General features: G+C 37.6%; 1 protein-coding gene across 4 annotated transcripts in view; it reads right to left on the bottom strand.

Moving 5' to 3' along the window:
- Positions 1 to 205: 205 nt before the first annotated feature.
- GABRA3 (gamma-aminobutyric acid type A receptor subunit alpha3) overlaps positions 206 to 13992 on the bottom strand; it is a 465966-nt gene continuing 452179 nt past the window's right edge. For all 4 annotated transcript variants that reach the window (XM_047715987.1, XM_047715986.1, XM_047715991.1 and 1 more), the window contains one exon: positions 206 to 687. In XM_047715987.1, the coding sequence (XP_047571943.1) occupies positions 352 to 687 (336 nt within the window). In that variant the 3' untranslated portion in view covers positions 206 to 351. The remainder of the gene's footprint in view (positions 688 to 13992) is intronic.

Below are 13992 nucleotides of genomic sequence, written 5' to 3'. Positions count from 1 at the left end.
TAGCCAAGGTTCCCACTACAAGTAGTAGAGTCTCCTGTTCTTTCTGCAGTGGGCAGAGTGCAATAAAACACATGCAGTGCCCTCAGCTGGGGGAGACTGGCAGACTAAGATGAGCAACTGAACAAATGGCAGTGTTTGGCTCTGATGAGGGTACACTCAGCAATGTCAGAGGGACAAGTAATTTTTCTGTTATTATTTTTTTCAATAAGATTCATAAATATTAATTGAGAGTCACAGCTTGGTAGAGAGTCAAAAAGAAGAATCCTGAAACACAGAAAGGGGAGCCCTGGGGTTTAGGTGCCTGGATGCTTCCTAGGGTATACAGTGCTCTGGTTGCTGCATCACCACTATCTAGTGTTTGCGGATCATGCCCTTGATAGCTGACTCCCGGTTGACATAGGTGGCCCAGTAGACCAGATTAAAAATGGCAAAAAGCACAGGAAAGATGATGCGGGAAATTTTGTCAACCTTGCTGACACTGTTGTAGGTCTTGGTCTCAGTCGGGATGTCCTGCACGTAGGTGGTCTTGGGCGAAGCAATAATTGTTGGGGTTGAGGAGGCACTGGGAGCAGCGCCCTTGGAGATGGTGGAGAACTCAGTGTCCTTGGCCAGATTGATGGGATAGGTGGTTCCCACGATGTTGAAGGTGGTGCTGGTTTTCTTTGTTGGGGCTGCTGGTGTTTTCTTCTAAGAGCCAGAAAAAGTAGGGGAGAAGGGGGGACAAAACAGAAGCTAATTAATTCATTACACAGAGCACCTTCAGAGATTGTAGGGAGGAGGAGCCATGAGGGAAGTTAAGAAACAGAGGCCAGGAAGCCAATAGCACTGAGTAGACAGGTTTGTGTCTAAGGATAATTGAAGATGAGCTTGAAAACAGAAAACTTGCATCATCCTGGTTTACTAGCTATGTGGCTTTGGCCAAGTCACTTCTCTTTGTGCTTTAGTCTCTTCATCTGTAAAATGAAAATCAAAATATTTGGCAGGGTTGTTGAGAGGATCAGATGAAAGAATGGTGGTAAGAATCACTGGAAAACTGTGAAATGTTGGTTGCATGTAGGGTTTTATATATTCATGTGATTTGATCCTCACAGTAACCCTATCAAGTAGGTAGGTGAGATTACTCCATTTGACAGATGACAAAATTGAGCCTCAGACTGAGTAGCAGAGCCCACACTAGCCACCTGGGCTCCTGACTTTTATCCAGGGCTGTACTGTGTTGCTTTCTATAGGTGCGAGACACTTTTTTGGTTACCCGAGAAATAACTCCAAAAGGCTTCAACCATCAAGTGGCACATCCCCTGTGAGGAAGAGAGCTATGTGAGTCTGAAAGTCATTTCAACTTAAAGACACAATAAATACTATGGCATGTTTACATGCATCATTACAACAGTATCTCACCCTTCATGCACTGTAAATGTGTTCAGCAAGCTAAGGGGCACACCAGGGTTTTTCACTCATACATAGTTACAGGCAGGAGCCAATGTTTCCCCAGGGAGCGATGAAATGCTTCCCTCTGACACAGCAATCCCCTGGCTGTTTCTGCCTTTGTTATGACACTGTCCTTTGTAATTTTTTTTCAGAATTAAAAAAAGAAAAAAAACTCAATGAGAAACAAACATGCACACATGTGCCCATTTGTTCTCACATATATGATTTGTGTACCCATGACCCTCCATGAAGAAAAGAGGAAACAAAACTCAGGTCTAGAACAGAATAGAGTGACTGAGCTCATAGTTTATAGTGTTTGCTATCTCCCCCTGTACTCTGGCCTTTTCTTCTTTCCATCCCTTTTTGTTTCTAGGGAAAAGTTGGGTATAGATGAGCTTCAGAAATGCCCAAGAGTATTTGATGAAAAGTGAAAACTATTTGCATTGCCCTAATTTCACACTCCTCATTTATTCCCTTTGTCAGTGTTATTTTTGCTTCCCAGCATCTGTATTTTATTTTACTCCTCCTCTTCTTCTTTCCTTCCAGGGTCTCTCTACTCCCACCTTTCTCTTACTGACCCTTCTCCCCTAATCTCTTTCTTTTCTTCTTTACATCAGAGTCCCTACCATTTTTATCTTTCCCCCTTTAGACCATACTGCCATTTACCTTCCTGATCCTAGTATAACTTTGCCAAATATTTACTGAATATCTACTGGGTCAAAACTATGCTAGGTATTTAGGGATTGGTGGGAAGGTTAAAAGAGGAATCCATTTCAATCCCTGTTTTCCAGGAGTTTACAGTCCACTGGTGGAGAGGGTTGTGGGAACACATGAGTGTTACATAGTATGATCAGAGTTCTAACGGATATGAGGAAATTATGACAGATATAATGGGAATTCAGTAAAATGATGGGCTAAACACCAAGAGATGTAGAAAAGGTAGCTCAGAGAAGGCAATGAATTTTTTGAACTGGGTCACAGAAGATAAGCAGGAACTCATAAGATGAAGATATAGCACAGGTTAAGGGCACTGCTTGTTTGAAGGGATGACAAGAAGTCTGCTGTAGCTGGGTCACAGTGTACATGGCAAAGGCCTTGTATGCCCTGCTTTCCTGTTCTGCCTGCCCATGCTGACTTTAGAGTTTTCAATCAGAGGGGGAGTGTGGGATAAATGAGAGAGTGTTGGTTTAAGTACACAAACCATCTCACTAATAGGACTTTAATAAAGCAACACAGTTTTTCTCTTTAAGAACTGCAGCCAGATTGCCACAAGTGGAAGGGGGGACAGAGCTCTAAGACTTCTAAGAACCTTGCAAATGCCTTAAATACTACATGGGACTCATTTATAATTAGCAACTTCATTGTGTGAATAGAGGCATGCTGCTAAATGCCTCTGCTATTAAATAGCATTTTACTTGTTTGACTGCTTACTTACTAATTTGCTTAGTAATCTTTTTTTGGTGGATGGACAAAGAAAAAGGAGAAAGGAAAGAAAAGAACCCCACTACCTTGACTTTCACATTATTCCATTTAGTTATCATATAAGCTGGTTATGACCAAGTCTCTGAAACAGTCATTCCAAACATCAAACAATTTCTTTAGCTTTATAAACCCTTTTTGTTCTATAGGTGAGGAGAGGCAGCAGTGGATTTAATCTCAGATTTTTAAAGCAATAAAGGAAAATTACATTTTAATTTCCCTTGCTCTTTCCAACATGGCACATTTTAGTCAACCATTCTAATTATTTACCTAAATCGTCAGGAAGGAAGTCAAAGCAAAAGCTGTACTGTCAAGAAGACAGAAACAGGATGCAGAGATTCATAGTTAATATTTATCCATTTCTGTACCTAGTTTTCAGTATTTCCCTATGATCTGGAATTTGATAGATACAAACTAGACTTAGTTTTGACCAAGCTGTTATTCTATTCCTTCCTTCCTAGCCAAATGCCTAACTTGGACATGTGATAGATGTTTAGTGAATAAAAAGATGACCTCCCCACACTGAGGATTCTCAATGTGATTTTTCATTTGTTCCTCCTTAGTCTTGACCTCTCCTATACAGAAAATAAATCTCCATAGTTCAGCTGGGAGTAATTCCCACACCACCAAACTAAAACTGACTCCTCCAAATTCCCCAAGCAGTATGACTCCCAGAACAACTTTCCTTCTAGAAAGTCACCTCATGTGGATTTTAGGATGAGGCAATGAAAACTTTTATGGACCAATGCATGTCCAACTCAAGGGATTTCCTCAGATGGCATTCATATCTATTGTTCTAGAAGTGCAAAGTACAGGGTAAGTTGGAGCCCTGAACGTACTTGATACTCAGCCAAGCCATCAGAGTATATGCAGATATGGCCTAGAGCCTCTAAATCTACCCCATAATAGACACTCAACTTTGCTGAACCCCAGTTTTCATAAGTGGAGCAAAGTAATGGCATATATGTTATAAGGAAATCAAAGACAAATCAAAGAAGTGACCAAAAAACATCCAGGACCAAATGGCTTCATGGGTAAATGCTACCAAACATTTAAAGAAGAGTTAGACCTATCATTCTCAAAGCATTTTTAGAAGTTGAGGAAGAGAGAACACTTCCAAACTCATTTTATGAGGCCAGGATTACCTTGGTATCACAACCAAAGACACCACACACACACACACACACACACACACACACACACACACATTACAGCCCAAGATCCTTGATGAACATACATGCCAAAACCCTCAACAAAATATTAGCTAATCAAATTCAACAGCAAATTAATTAAAAGTAGTATATAGCAAGATCAAGTGGGATTCGTTCCAGTGATGGAAAGACGGTTCAAGATCCACAAGTCAATGAATGTGATACACAACAATAACAATAAAAGGATAAAAATCATGATAATCTCAATAGATGCAAAAAAAAGCATTTGACAAAATCCAACATTCATTTATGATAAAAACTCTCAACAAAGTGAGACCTCAACATAATAAAAACCATATATGACAAACCCACAGCTAACATATCCAAAGGTGAAAAGCTGAAAGCCTTTTCTCTAGGAACAGGAACAAGACAAGGATGTCCATTCTCACCATTTTTTATTCAACATACTATTATAGGGCTTAGCTTCAACATAAAAGAAATAAAAGTCATCCCAATTAGAAAAAAAGTAAAACTGTCATTATTTGCAGGTGACATGATACCATGTATAGAATACCCTGAAGACTCCACTAAAAAACAATTAGAACTAATACATTTAGTAAGGTTGCAGGATACAAAATTAACAGGCAGAAATCACTTGAATTTTTAAAAAGATTTATTTATTTATTTATTTATTTATTTATTTATTTATTTGAGAGAGAGAGAAAGAGAGAGAGAGCACAAGCAGGGCAGAGGGAGAGGGAGAAGTGGGCTCCATGCTGAGCAGGGTGCCTGATGTGGGGCTGGATCCCAGGAGCCTGGGATCATGACCTGAACCAAGGGCAGACACTTAAATGACTGAGCCACCAAGGTGTCCCATCACTTGCATTTCTATGCACTAGTAATGAGCATTAAAACAGAAAGACAAATTTTTAAAAAATTGATTTTACTCTTATGTGGAATTTAAGAAACAAAACAGATGAACATAGGGGAAAGGAAGGAAAAATAAAATAAGATGGAAACAGAGAGGGAGACAAACCATAAGAGACCCTTAACTATAGGAAGCAAACTGAGGGTTGCTGGAGGGGAGGAGGTAGGGGGAAGTGTTAATTAATTGGATGATGGGCACTTGATGTAATGAGCACTAGGTTTTGTATGCAAGCAATCACTAAATTGTACCACTTAAACTAATACAGTATACGTTGATTAAATTGAATTAATTAAAAATTCTTAAAAATGCAAAAAAAAAAGAAAACAACTTCATTTACAATTTCATTACAGTTTGAGGTTCCTCAAACATAAAAAATAAAATATCCAGGAATAAATTTAACCAAGGGAGATTTATGACATTGCTGAAAGAAACTGAAGACAACACAAGTGGAAAATTATACTGTCCCATGGCTTCGGCGAATTAACATTTTAAAAATATCTATACTACCCAAAGCAATCTATGGATTCAATGCAATCTCTGTCAAAATACCAAAGTCATTTTTTCATGGAACTAGAACAAAAAATTATCAAATTTATATGAAAGCACTGAAAGACCCCAAATAGCTAAGCAATCTCGAGAAAGTGGAACAAAGGTGGAGGTATCATATTTCCTGATTTCAAACCATACTACAAAGTTATAATAATCAAAATGGTATGGTACTGGCATGAAAATAGACACATATATAAACAGAATAGGGGATCCAGAAATAAACCTATGAATAGATAGCCAATTAAGCTGTGACCAAAGGATGTAAAAAGATCAAATGGGGGAAAGGCAGTCTCTTCAATAAATGGTGCTAGGAAAACTGAACAGTTACATGCAGAAAAACAAAACTGTACTACTCTCTTATACCATATACAAAAATAAACTCAAAATGCATTAAAAGCCTGAGTGGAAGACCTGAAAACATAAAACTTTTAGAAGAAAACATAGGCAGCAATCTATTTGTCACCAGTCTTAGCAATATTTTTTAAGACAAATCTCCTTAGAAAAGAGCAATAAAAGCTAAAATAAACAAATGGGATTATATCAAACTAAAAAGCTTCTGCACAGGAAAGGAGACAATCAACAAAATGAAAAGACTACATACTAAATGGGAGTAGATATTTGCAAGTCATACATCCACTAAGGGGTTAACATCCAACATATATAAGGAAGTCACACAACTTAATATAAAAAAAACTTGATTAAAAAATTGGCAGAGAGGGTGCCTGGGTGGATCAGTTATTAAGCATCTGCCTTCAGCTCAGGTCATGATCATGAGGTCCTGGGATCGAGTCCCACATCAGGCTCCCTGCTCAGGGGGGAGTCTGCCTCTCCATCTCACGCTCCCCCTGCTTGTGTTCCCTCTCTTGCCATATCTCTCTGTCAATAAATAAATAAAATCTTCAAAAAAAATTGGCAGAGGACTTCAAGTCATACATACAGATGGTCAATAGACATATGAAAAGATGCTCAGCATCACTAATCATCAGGAAAATGCAAATCCAAACTATAATGAGAGATGTCCTCACATTGGTCAGAGTGGCTATTATCAAAAAGACAAAAAAAAAGTATTGGCGATGCAACATGGGGGGTTAAGGGGGTAGGAGAAGAGTAAATGAAACAAGATGGGATTGGGAGGGAGACAAACCATAAGTGACTCTTAATCTCACAAAACAAACTGAGGGTTGATGGGGGGAGGGGGGTTGGGAGCGGGGGTGGGATTATGGACATTGGGGAGGGTATGTGCTATGGTGAGTGCTGTGAAGTGTGTAAACCTGGCAATTCACAGACCTGTACCCCTGGGGATAAAAATATATTATATGTTTATAAAAAATAAAAAAAAATTTGGCGAGGATGTGGAGAAAAGAGAAACTGCATAGGCTGTTGGTAGGAATGTAAACAGATTCAGGTACTATGGAAAACAATATGGAGGTTCCTCAAAAAATTAGAAATACCATATGATTCATTAATTCCACTACTGGGTATTTACCCAAAGAAAATGAAAACACTAACTTGAAGGGATACATAGACCCTCTGGTTATTGCAGCATTATTTGTAATGGTTAAGATATGGAAGCAACCTCAGTGTCCATCAATAGATGAATGGATAAAGGAGATATGGCATATATGTATACAATGGAATATTACTCACCCATAATAATTAAATTTTGTCAATTGCCACAACATGGATGGACCTAGAGGGTATTATGCTGAATAAAATAACTCAGAGATTTCACTTATACACAAATACCATATGATTTCACTTATATGTAATATCTAAGAAAACAAAACAGAAATAGGCTCTATATAGAGGTAACTTGGTTACTGGAGAGGGGAAGGATTGGGGAAATAGGTAAAATAGGTGAAAATGATTAAGAGGTACCAACTTCCAGTTACAAAATTAATCATGGAGATGTAATGTACAGCATAAGGAATACAGTCAATAATATAATAACTTTGGTAACAGTAACTATACTTATGGGGATCATTTCATAATGTATAAAATAAATCATTGTATACACCTGAAACTAAGAAGATATTGTCAATTATACTTCAATTAAAAGGGCAAAAAAAATCCCAAAAACAAAATGAAAAAAAAACCCAATTGACCCGATTTTTAAACTGGCAAAGAACTTGAATAAACATTTTTCTAAAGATATACAAATGACCAAAAAGCATTTGAAAAGATGTATAACAGCACTAGTCATTAGGGAAATACATATGAAAACCACAATGAGAGGGGCTCCTGAGTGGCTCAATTGGCAAGGCATCTGACTTCAGCTCAGGTCATGATCTCAGAGTCATGGAATCCAACCCTGTGTCAGGCTTCCCACTCAGCAGGGAGTCTGCTTCTCCTTCTCTTCCTGCCATTTCCCCTGCTTGTGCTCTCTCTTTTTGCTCCCCAAATAAATAAATAAATTCTTTTAAAAAAAGAAAACCACAATGAGATACCTACCACCTCATAGCCATTAGGATGTCTACTATCAACAACAATAAATCAGAAAATAACAAGTTTTCACAATGATGTGGAAAAAGTGGAGTCCTTGTGCACTGTTAGGAATGTACAGTGGTGTAGCCACCATGGAAAATGGTATGTTAGTTCTTCAAAAAATTAAAAATAGAAATAAAGAGTGACCCAGCAATTCTACTTCTGGGTATGTATTCCCAAAAACTGAAGGCAAGGTTTTAAAGAGATTTGAACACGCATGTTCATAATAGCATAATTCCCAAGATCCAAAAGGCAAATGCAACTGAAGTGTCTGTAGAGAAAAGAATGGATAAGGAAAATGGGTTCTAGCCACACAATGGAATATTAGTCAGCCTTGGAAATGAAGGATATTCTGACACATGCTAGGACATGAATGAATGTTGAGGTCATTATGCTAAGTGACATAACCCAGTCACAAATGACAATTATTATATGATTTCACCTAAATAAGGTACTTATGGTATTCAGATTCATAGAGACCGAAAGTAGAATGGTTGCTAGAGGTAGGGCAGAGGGGACAATGGGGATTAATTGTTTAATGGACAGTTTCAATTTGACCTCCTGAGGGAAGGGGCCATGTTTTACTTTTCACTGCTGTACCCCTAGCACCTAACACACAACCTACCATGTAGTAGACACTCAGTAAATACTTAACAAATGAATGAATAACTCTGCAGTTTCTCAAAATCCATTATTCTGTATTCTTGGTTTTCTTAACCAGACCGTGCCAGGTTAAGATCATCAACTTCCTCAGTCACTCCAATTCAATTCTTCTACTTGTTTCTGAAAAAAATTTTCCATAGCCATTGATGGATTGGTGGCATTTATAAGCTTATATTCTTGAATTCTTCTAGTTTTTCCATCTGCCTGTAATCTTCCTCTGTGTTCATAATCAATTCTGTTTTCTATTTCTTATAAAATGTATTTTATTTTAAATCTTGACAATTCCTTTTACCTTCTCCATTAAGGATATAAATACCATTATATGAAATTTACTTTAACTCACTGTGTACCTTTCTACCCACCAAAACATAGATAGTATTTGAAAGCAGGTTAGGGGTAAAGAAGTATGACATCTGTTGGAGAAAATCTAAGAAGGGAAGCAGAGATTTGAATAAAATGAGGAAGCAAGCCATGAAAAGATCTGAAAACAAAATTTTCAGAGAGAAAGGATAGTAGTAACAAAACACTTGCCATTGGAAGGTGAGTGACTTGTACGAAGATCATAAAGGAGGCCACTGTGACCTAAATGGAGTGAATGATAAAAAATTTAAAAAAAAAAGATTGGAGATGGGGTAACTGGGTGATAAGCATTAAAGAGGGCATGTGATATGATGAGCACTGGGTGATATACTCAACTAATGAATCATTGAACATTATGTCAAAAACTAATGATGTACTATACCTTGGCTAATTGAATTTAAATAAACGAAGAAGGAGAAGGAGAAGAAGAAGAAGAATGGTAAAGAATTGTAAAAGGTAACGTCATAGATCTGCGACCAGATCTCATAAAGCTTTAAAGGCATGGTAAAGGTTATGGATTTTGATCTATGTGTGTTGGGGAGCCATTAAGGTATTTTGAGCAAAATTTTTCTAATTTACAATTTTAAAAGATCATTCTGACTATTGGGTATACAACAGATGGTTAGTGGAGGAATAAAATTAAGAGGCCAATCCAGTGAGGCTAGGAATAGATATGGAGACTTGTATGTAAAAGAAAATATCAAGGATAAAAGGGAACAACAGGAAATCCTGATATATAAGAATCCAAATGTATACCTGGAGCTTCAGAGGAGACATCTTTAGTATAAAAGAGTGGAAGATCTATGGTCTAAAAGCAATATTGTGGTTAGGAGGATGTGAAATACACTTCTAGAAAGTGGGGTGAGAATAACAACTTCTGTCAAGCAAAAGGCAGCAGAAGAGAAGTATCAACTGAGAAATGGGTGTCAGTTAAGATAGGAGTTATTGGAATAAAAAATAAATATTTTCAGTAAAAAAGCTGGTAATGGGGGGGCCTGGGAGGCTCAGTGGGTTAAGCCTCTGCCTTCAGCTCAGGTCATGATCTCAGGGTCCTGGGATCAAGTCCTGCATCGGGCTCTCTGATAGGCAGGGAGCCTGCTTCCCCTCCTCTCTCTCTGCCTGCCTCTCTGCCTACTTGTGATCTGTCTGTCAAATAAATAAATAAAATCTTTTTTAAAAAGTTGGTAACGTAAAATGGTTTATTTTCCGTGAACAGGAATTCCTGAGAGAAATGAGGGAAAACTTACGAAGGATGGGAGGATAAAGTCTAGAAAAAAGCACAGTACGGGACAAAGATAAAAAGTCAGGGGAGAATTAGGGGTACCTGGTTGGTGCAGCTGGCTAAGCATCTGACTCCTGGTTTTGGCTCGGGTCCTGATCTCATGGCTTGTGAGGTAGAGCCCTGCGTCAGGCTCCATACTCAGTGAGTCTGCTTGGATATTCTCTCCCTCTGTCCCTTCCCCCATGCATGCTCTCTTTCTCTCTCAAATAAATAAATCTTTTTTTTTTCAAATAAATAAATCTTAAAAAAAAAAGAAGTGAAGGGAGGATAAATAATAACACAAGAAACTACAATTAGGCCACTGACCAGGGGTGACACAGAGGTAAGCCCTGTAGAACATATGGCCTCAAATGTCTACACAGAAGTTTATCATGAGGCTTTGATATCTGGTAGCCATTCCAAACATAATAATATCATTGGCTGACTTAAGTTTTATAGTCTTCCTGGAAAAAAAAAAAAAAAACTAGAACAAATAAACGGGCATTCAGACTGATTCATTTCCAAAGCCCTCACCTAGTGCTGGAAACAGTAACAGTGCTTGGCAAGTGGGATAATGCAGAGCTCATTTGATAGAACTGACCACAGGCTTAATTCTAGTTTATGATGTCAGATGTGTCATCCAAGTGAAAAACAATAACTGTGCTTAGAATGGTTGCAAATAATAGCTAGTAGTTATAAAATCCTATATATAAAATGAGCATGCAGGAGACAATAATATTGGGAAAATGATAAAGAAAAATAGAGTGAGATAGCTACATGAGGTGAGCATTAAAGCACAAAGCAGTTTTTCATGAAGTAAAGGAGTGAGTAATGACCTGGAAGCAGCAGGGAAGGAATGGAAGGGTGGCTTCCACTTGAACTGTTAGCTGAGGAAGTAGTTTCCTCATGAAATAGCCAATTTAAGGAAAACAGAAAAAAAAATGGAGACAGAGTATTTTGGTTTTTTTCTTTCCTATGACTGTCAGCACTTGGTCCTGTATCAGGGCTCTGTATATATATGCACACGTAACTTTCTTTTTTAGACCATCAGCTTCTGAATACTAGGGCCATGCTATGTTTAGCTCTGCATCCCGCATATATTAAAAAAAATGATTGTTGTTTGTTTTTGTTTCAATTGATTCATCAATGATAGAAAACTTTTGTTCAGGGCATTTATGTCTACCATAGAACAGGGAGGGAAGACTACCAGTTTATGAGTACAACTTAATCCATAGTGAATTTTATTAACCCACAGAAAAAATACGAAGGGGTGACTCAGTTTGTGGCTGTATTTACAGGAATGCCCCCACAGATTTAAAAGCCACTAATAATAATAAGCTAAATTTTTCCAAGATGTGGATGGAAGTTAAGAATATTATCTGGAACATTCAAATATTTTTTAAGAAGGAAAATCTCTTTAAAAAGATTTTACTTATTTGCAAGAAAGAGAGAGAGAGAGAGAATACAAACAGGAGGAATAGCATGCCAAGGGAAAAGCAGGCTACCCACTGAACAAGGAGACCAACGTGGAACTCAGTCCCAGGACCAGGACCCTGGGATCATGACCTGAGCCAAAGGCAGAGACTTAATTGACTGAGCCACTCTGGCATCCCTCAAATATTCTTTTTTTTTTTTTTTTTTGTCTCTTTGACATTTTTTAAATTTAATTTTATTTTTTCAGTGTTCCAAGATTCATTTTTTTAAAGATTTTATTTATTTAAGAGACAGAGATCACAAGTAGGCAGAGAGGAAGGCAGAGAGAGAGGGGAAAGAAGGCTCCCCACTGAGCAGAGAGCCCCGATGCGGGGCTCGATCCCAGGGTCCTGGGATCATGACCTGAGCCAAAGGCAGAGGCTTTAACCCACTGAGCCACCCAGGCGCCCCCCCAAGATTCATTGTTTATGCACCACACTCAGTGCTCCATGCAATATGTACCCTCCTTAATACCCACCAAATATTCTTACAATAAGAAAAAGAGGGTAAGAATTACTGTATTTACAAGATTTAGGTAAGAATTTGACTATTTTAAAAGCAATTCTTTTAAAAAAAATTTTTAAAGGGGGAGGGTCAGAGGGAGAGAAAGAATATTAAGCAGGCTTCTTGCCCAGCATAAGCCCATGCAGGGCTCAATCTCATGACCCCTGATATCATGACTGAAGACAAAATCAAGAGTTGGATGCTTAACTGACTGAGTCACCTAGGTGCCCCTAAAAACAGCTCTAAGAATAATCTTTTTTTTTAAATGTAGAGGCTTATTTCTTCATTTTATTTTCTTTTGTTTTTAATTTTCAAAAGTTTAATCAAAGTAACATACAGTTAAAAAAAGAAAAAAGAACTTAAAGGGGTGCCTGGGTGATTCAGTGGGTTAAGCCTCTGCCTTCTGCTTAGGTCATGATCTCAGGGTCTTGGGATCGAGTCCTGCATCGGGCTCTCTGCTCAGTGGGAAGCCTGCTTCCCCCTCTCTCTGCCTGCCTCTCTGCCTACTTGTGATCTCTGTCAAATAAATAAATAAAATCTTTAAAAAAAGAACTTAAAGTCTTATACTGAAAACCAGAAAACCTTTACCTCAATGTACTCATCTTGTCTAGCAAGTCTTAATTATTTTTAATTCTCCTAGGTGATATTACTAAATTTCTAAATAATATGCTTATACTGCTATTAGTTTCACACATAACCAATCTCTTTGATAATGATTTGCCTCATTAATGCAACCTTTCCTCCATCCTCCAATATAATTATAACAATGTTTTTAGTTTAATCAATAATCATCATTATAAATGACTACATAAATGCATCTAGCCTCCTGCCCCAGTCTAGACTAGTTCCTCTCCAAGTTTATTTGCTGCATAGCTTTCATTTTAGGACTTATGTTCACTTATTTCCCCTGTTGGTACTTTCTTTTCTGGATCCAACATTCTTGTCTTTTATATTCTATTCTTTTGTTTTAATAGAACATATCTTCCAGTATTTTCCTAAGGTGGAGTGCATGGGAAATTTCTGAGATCCTAGAGGTCTGAAAATGGCTCCTGTACCTCTTTATTTAATTGATACTTTAGCTAGGCACAGGATTCTAGGTTGAAAAGCATTTGGCCCTCAAATTTATGAGATTTACTACTCTGCTGTTTTCCATCATCCAGTATACTTGAGTCTGATGACATTCTGTAACCATTCTTTTGCAAAACAAACAAACAAAAAACCAAAAGAAAAACCCACACACTTATTTCAAGAATCTTTTTAGACTATCATTTCATCTCTGCTTTTCTGAAATTTCATGATGATGTGGCTTTATGTGGGCCTATGAAGTCACTTTCAAGCTGGAGGCTTGTGTATTTCTGTTTATAAAAATGTCTTGTATTAGTTCCTAGTTAATTTCCTTCATTCCTTTTTCTCTGTTCACTCACTCTGAAGCTTCTGTGTTGGCTTATTTCCTGGATTCATCCCTAAGTCTCTTACCTTTTCTTTTATACTCTCAGTTTTGTTTTGTTTTGTTTTTTCATTTTGCTCTACTTTTGGGAAATTTTCCTCAGTTTATTTTCCCATCTCTCTATTAATTTTTTTTTATTTTGCCATTTCTTTTTAATTTCAAGAGCTCTTCCTTATTCTCTGATTTCCTTTAGTTTTTTATGTTTATTTAAGTAAATTTATTCAAAATTCTCCCAAACCATATATATTTTCAGCAACATGATTTG

Source organism: Lutra lutra, chromosome X (assembly GCF_902655055.1).
Source record: "Lutra lutra chromosome X, mLutLut1.2, whole genome shotgun sequence".
Classification (NCBI taxonomy): domain Eukaryota; kingdom Metazoa; phylum Chordata; class Mammalia; order Carnivora; family Mustelidae; genus Lutra; species Lutra lutra.
This window is presented reverse-complemented; position numbering and strand designations above follow the sequence as displayed.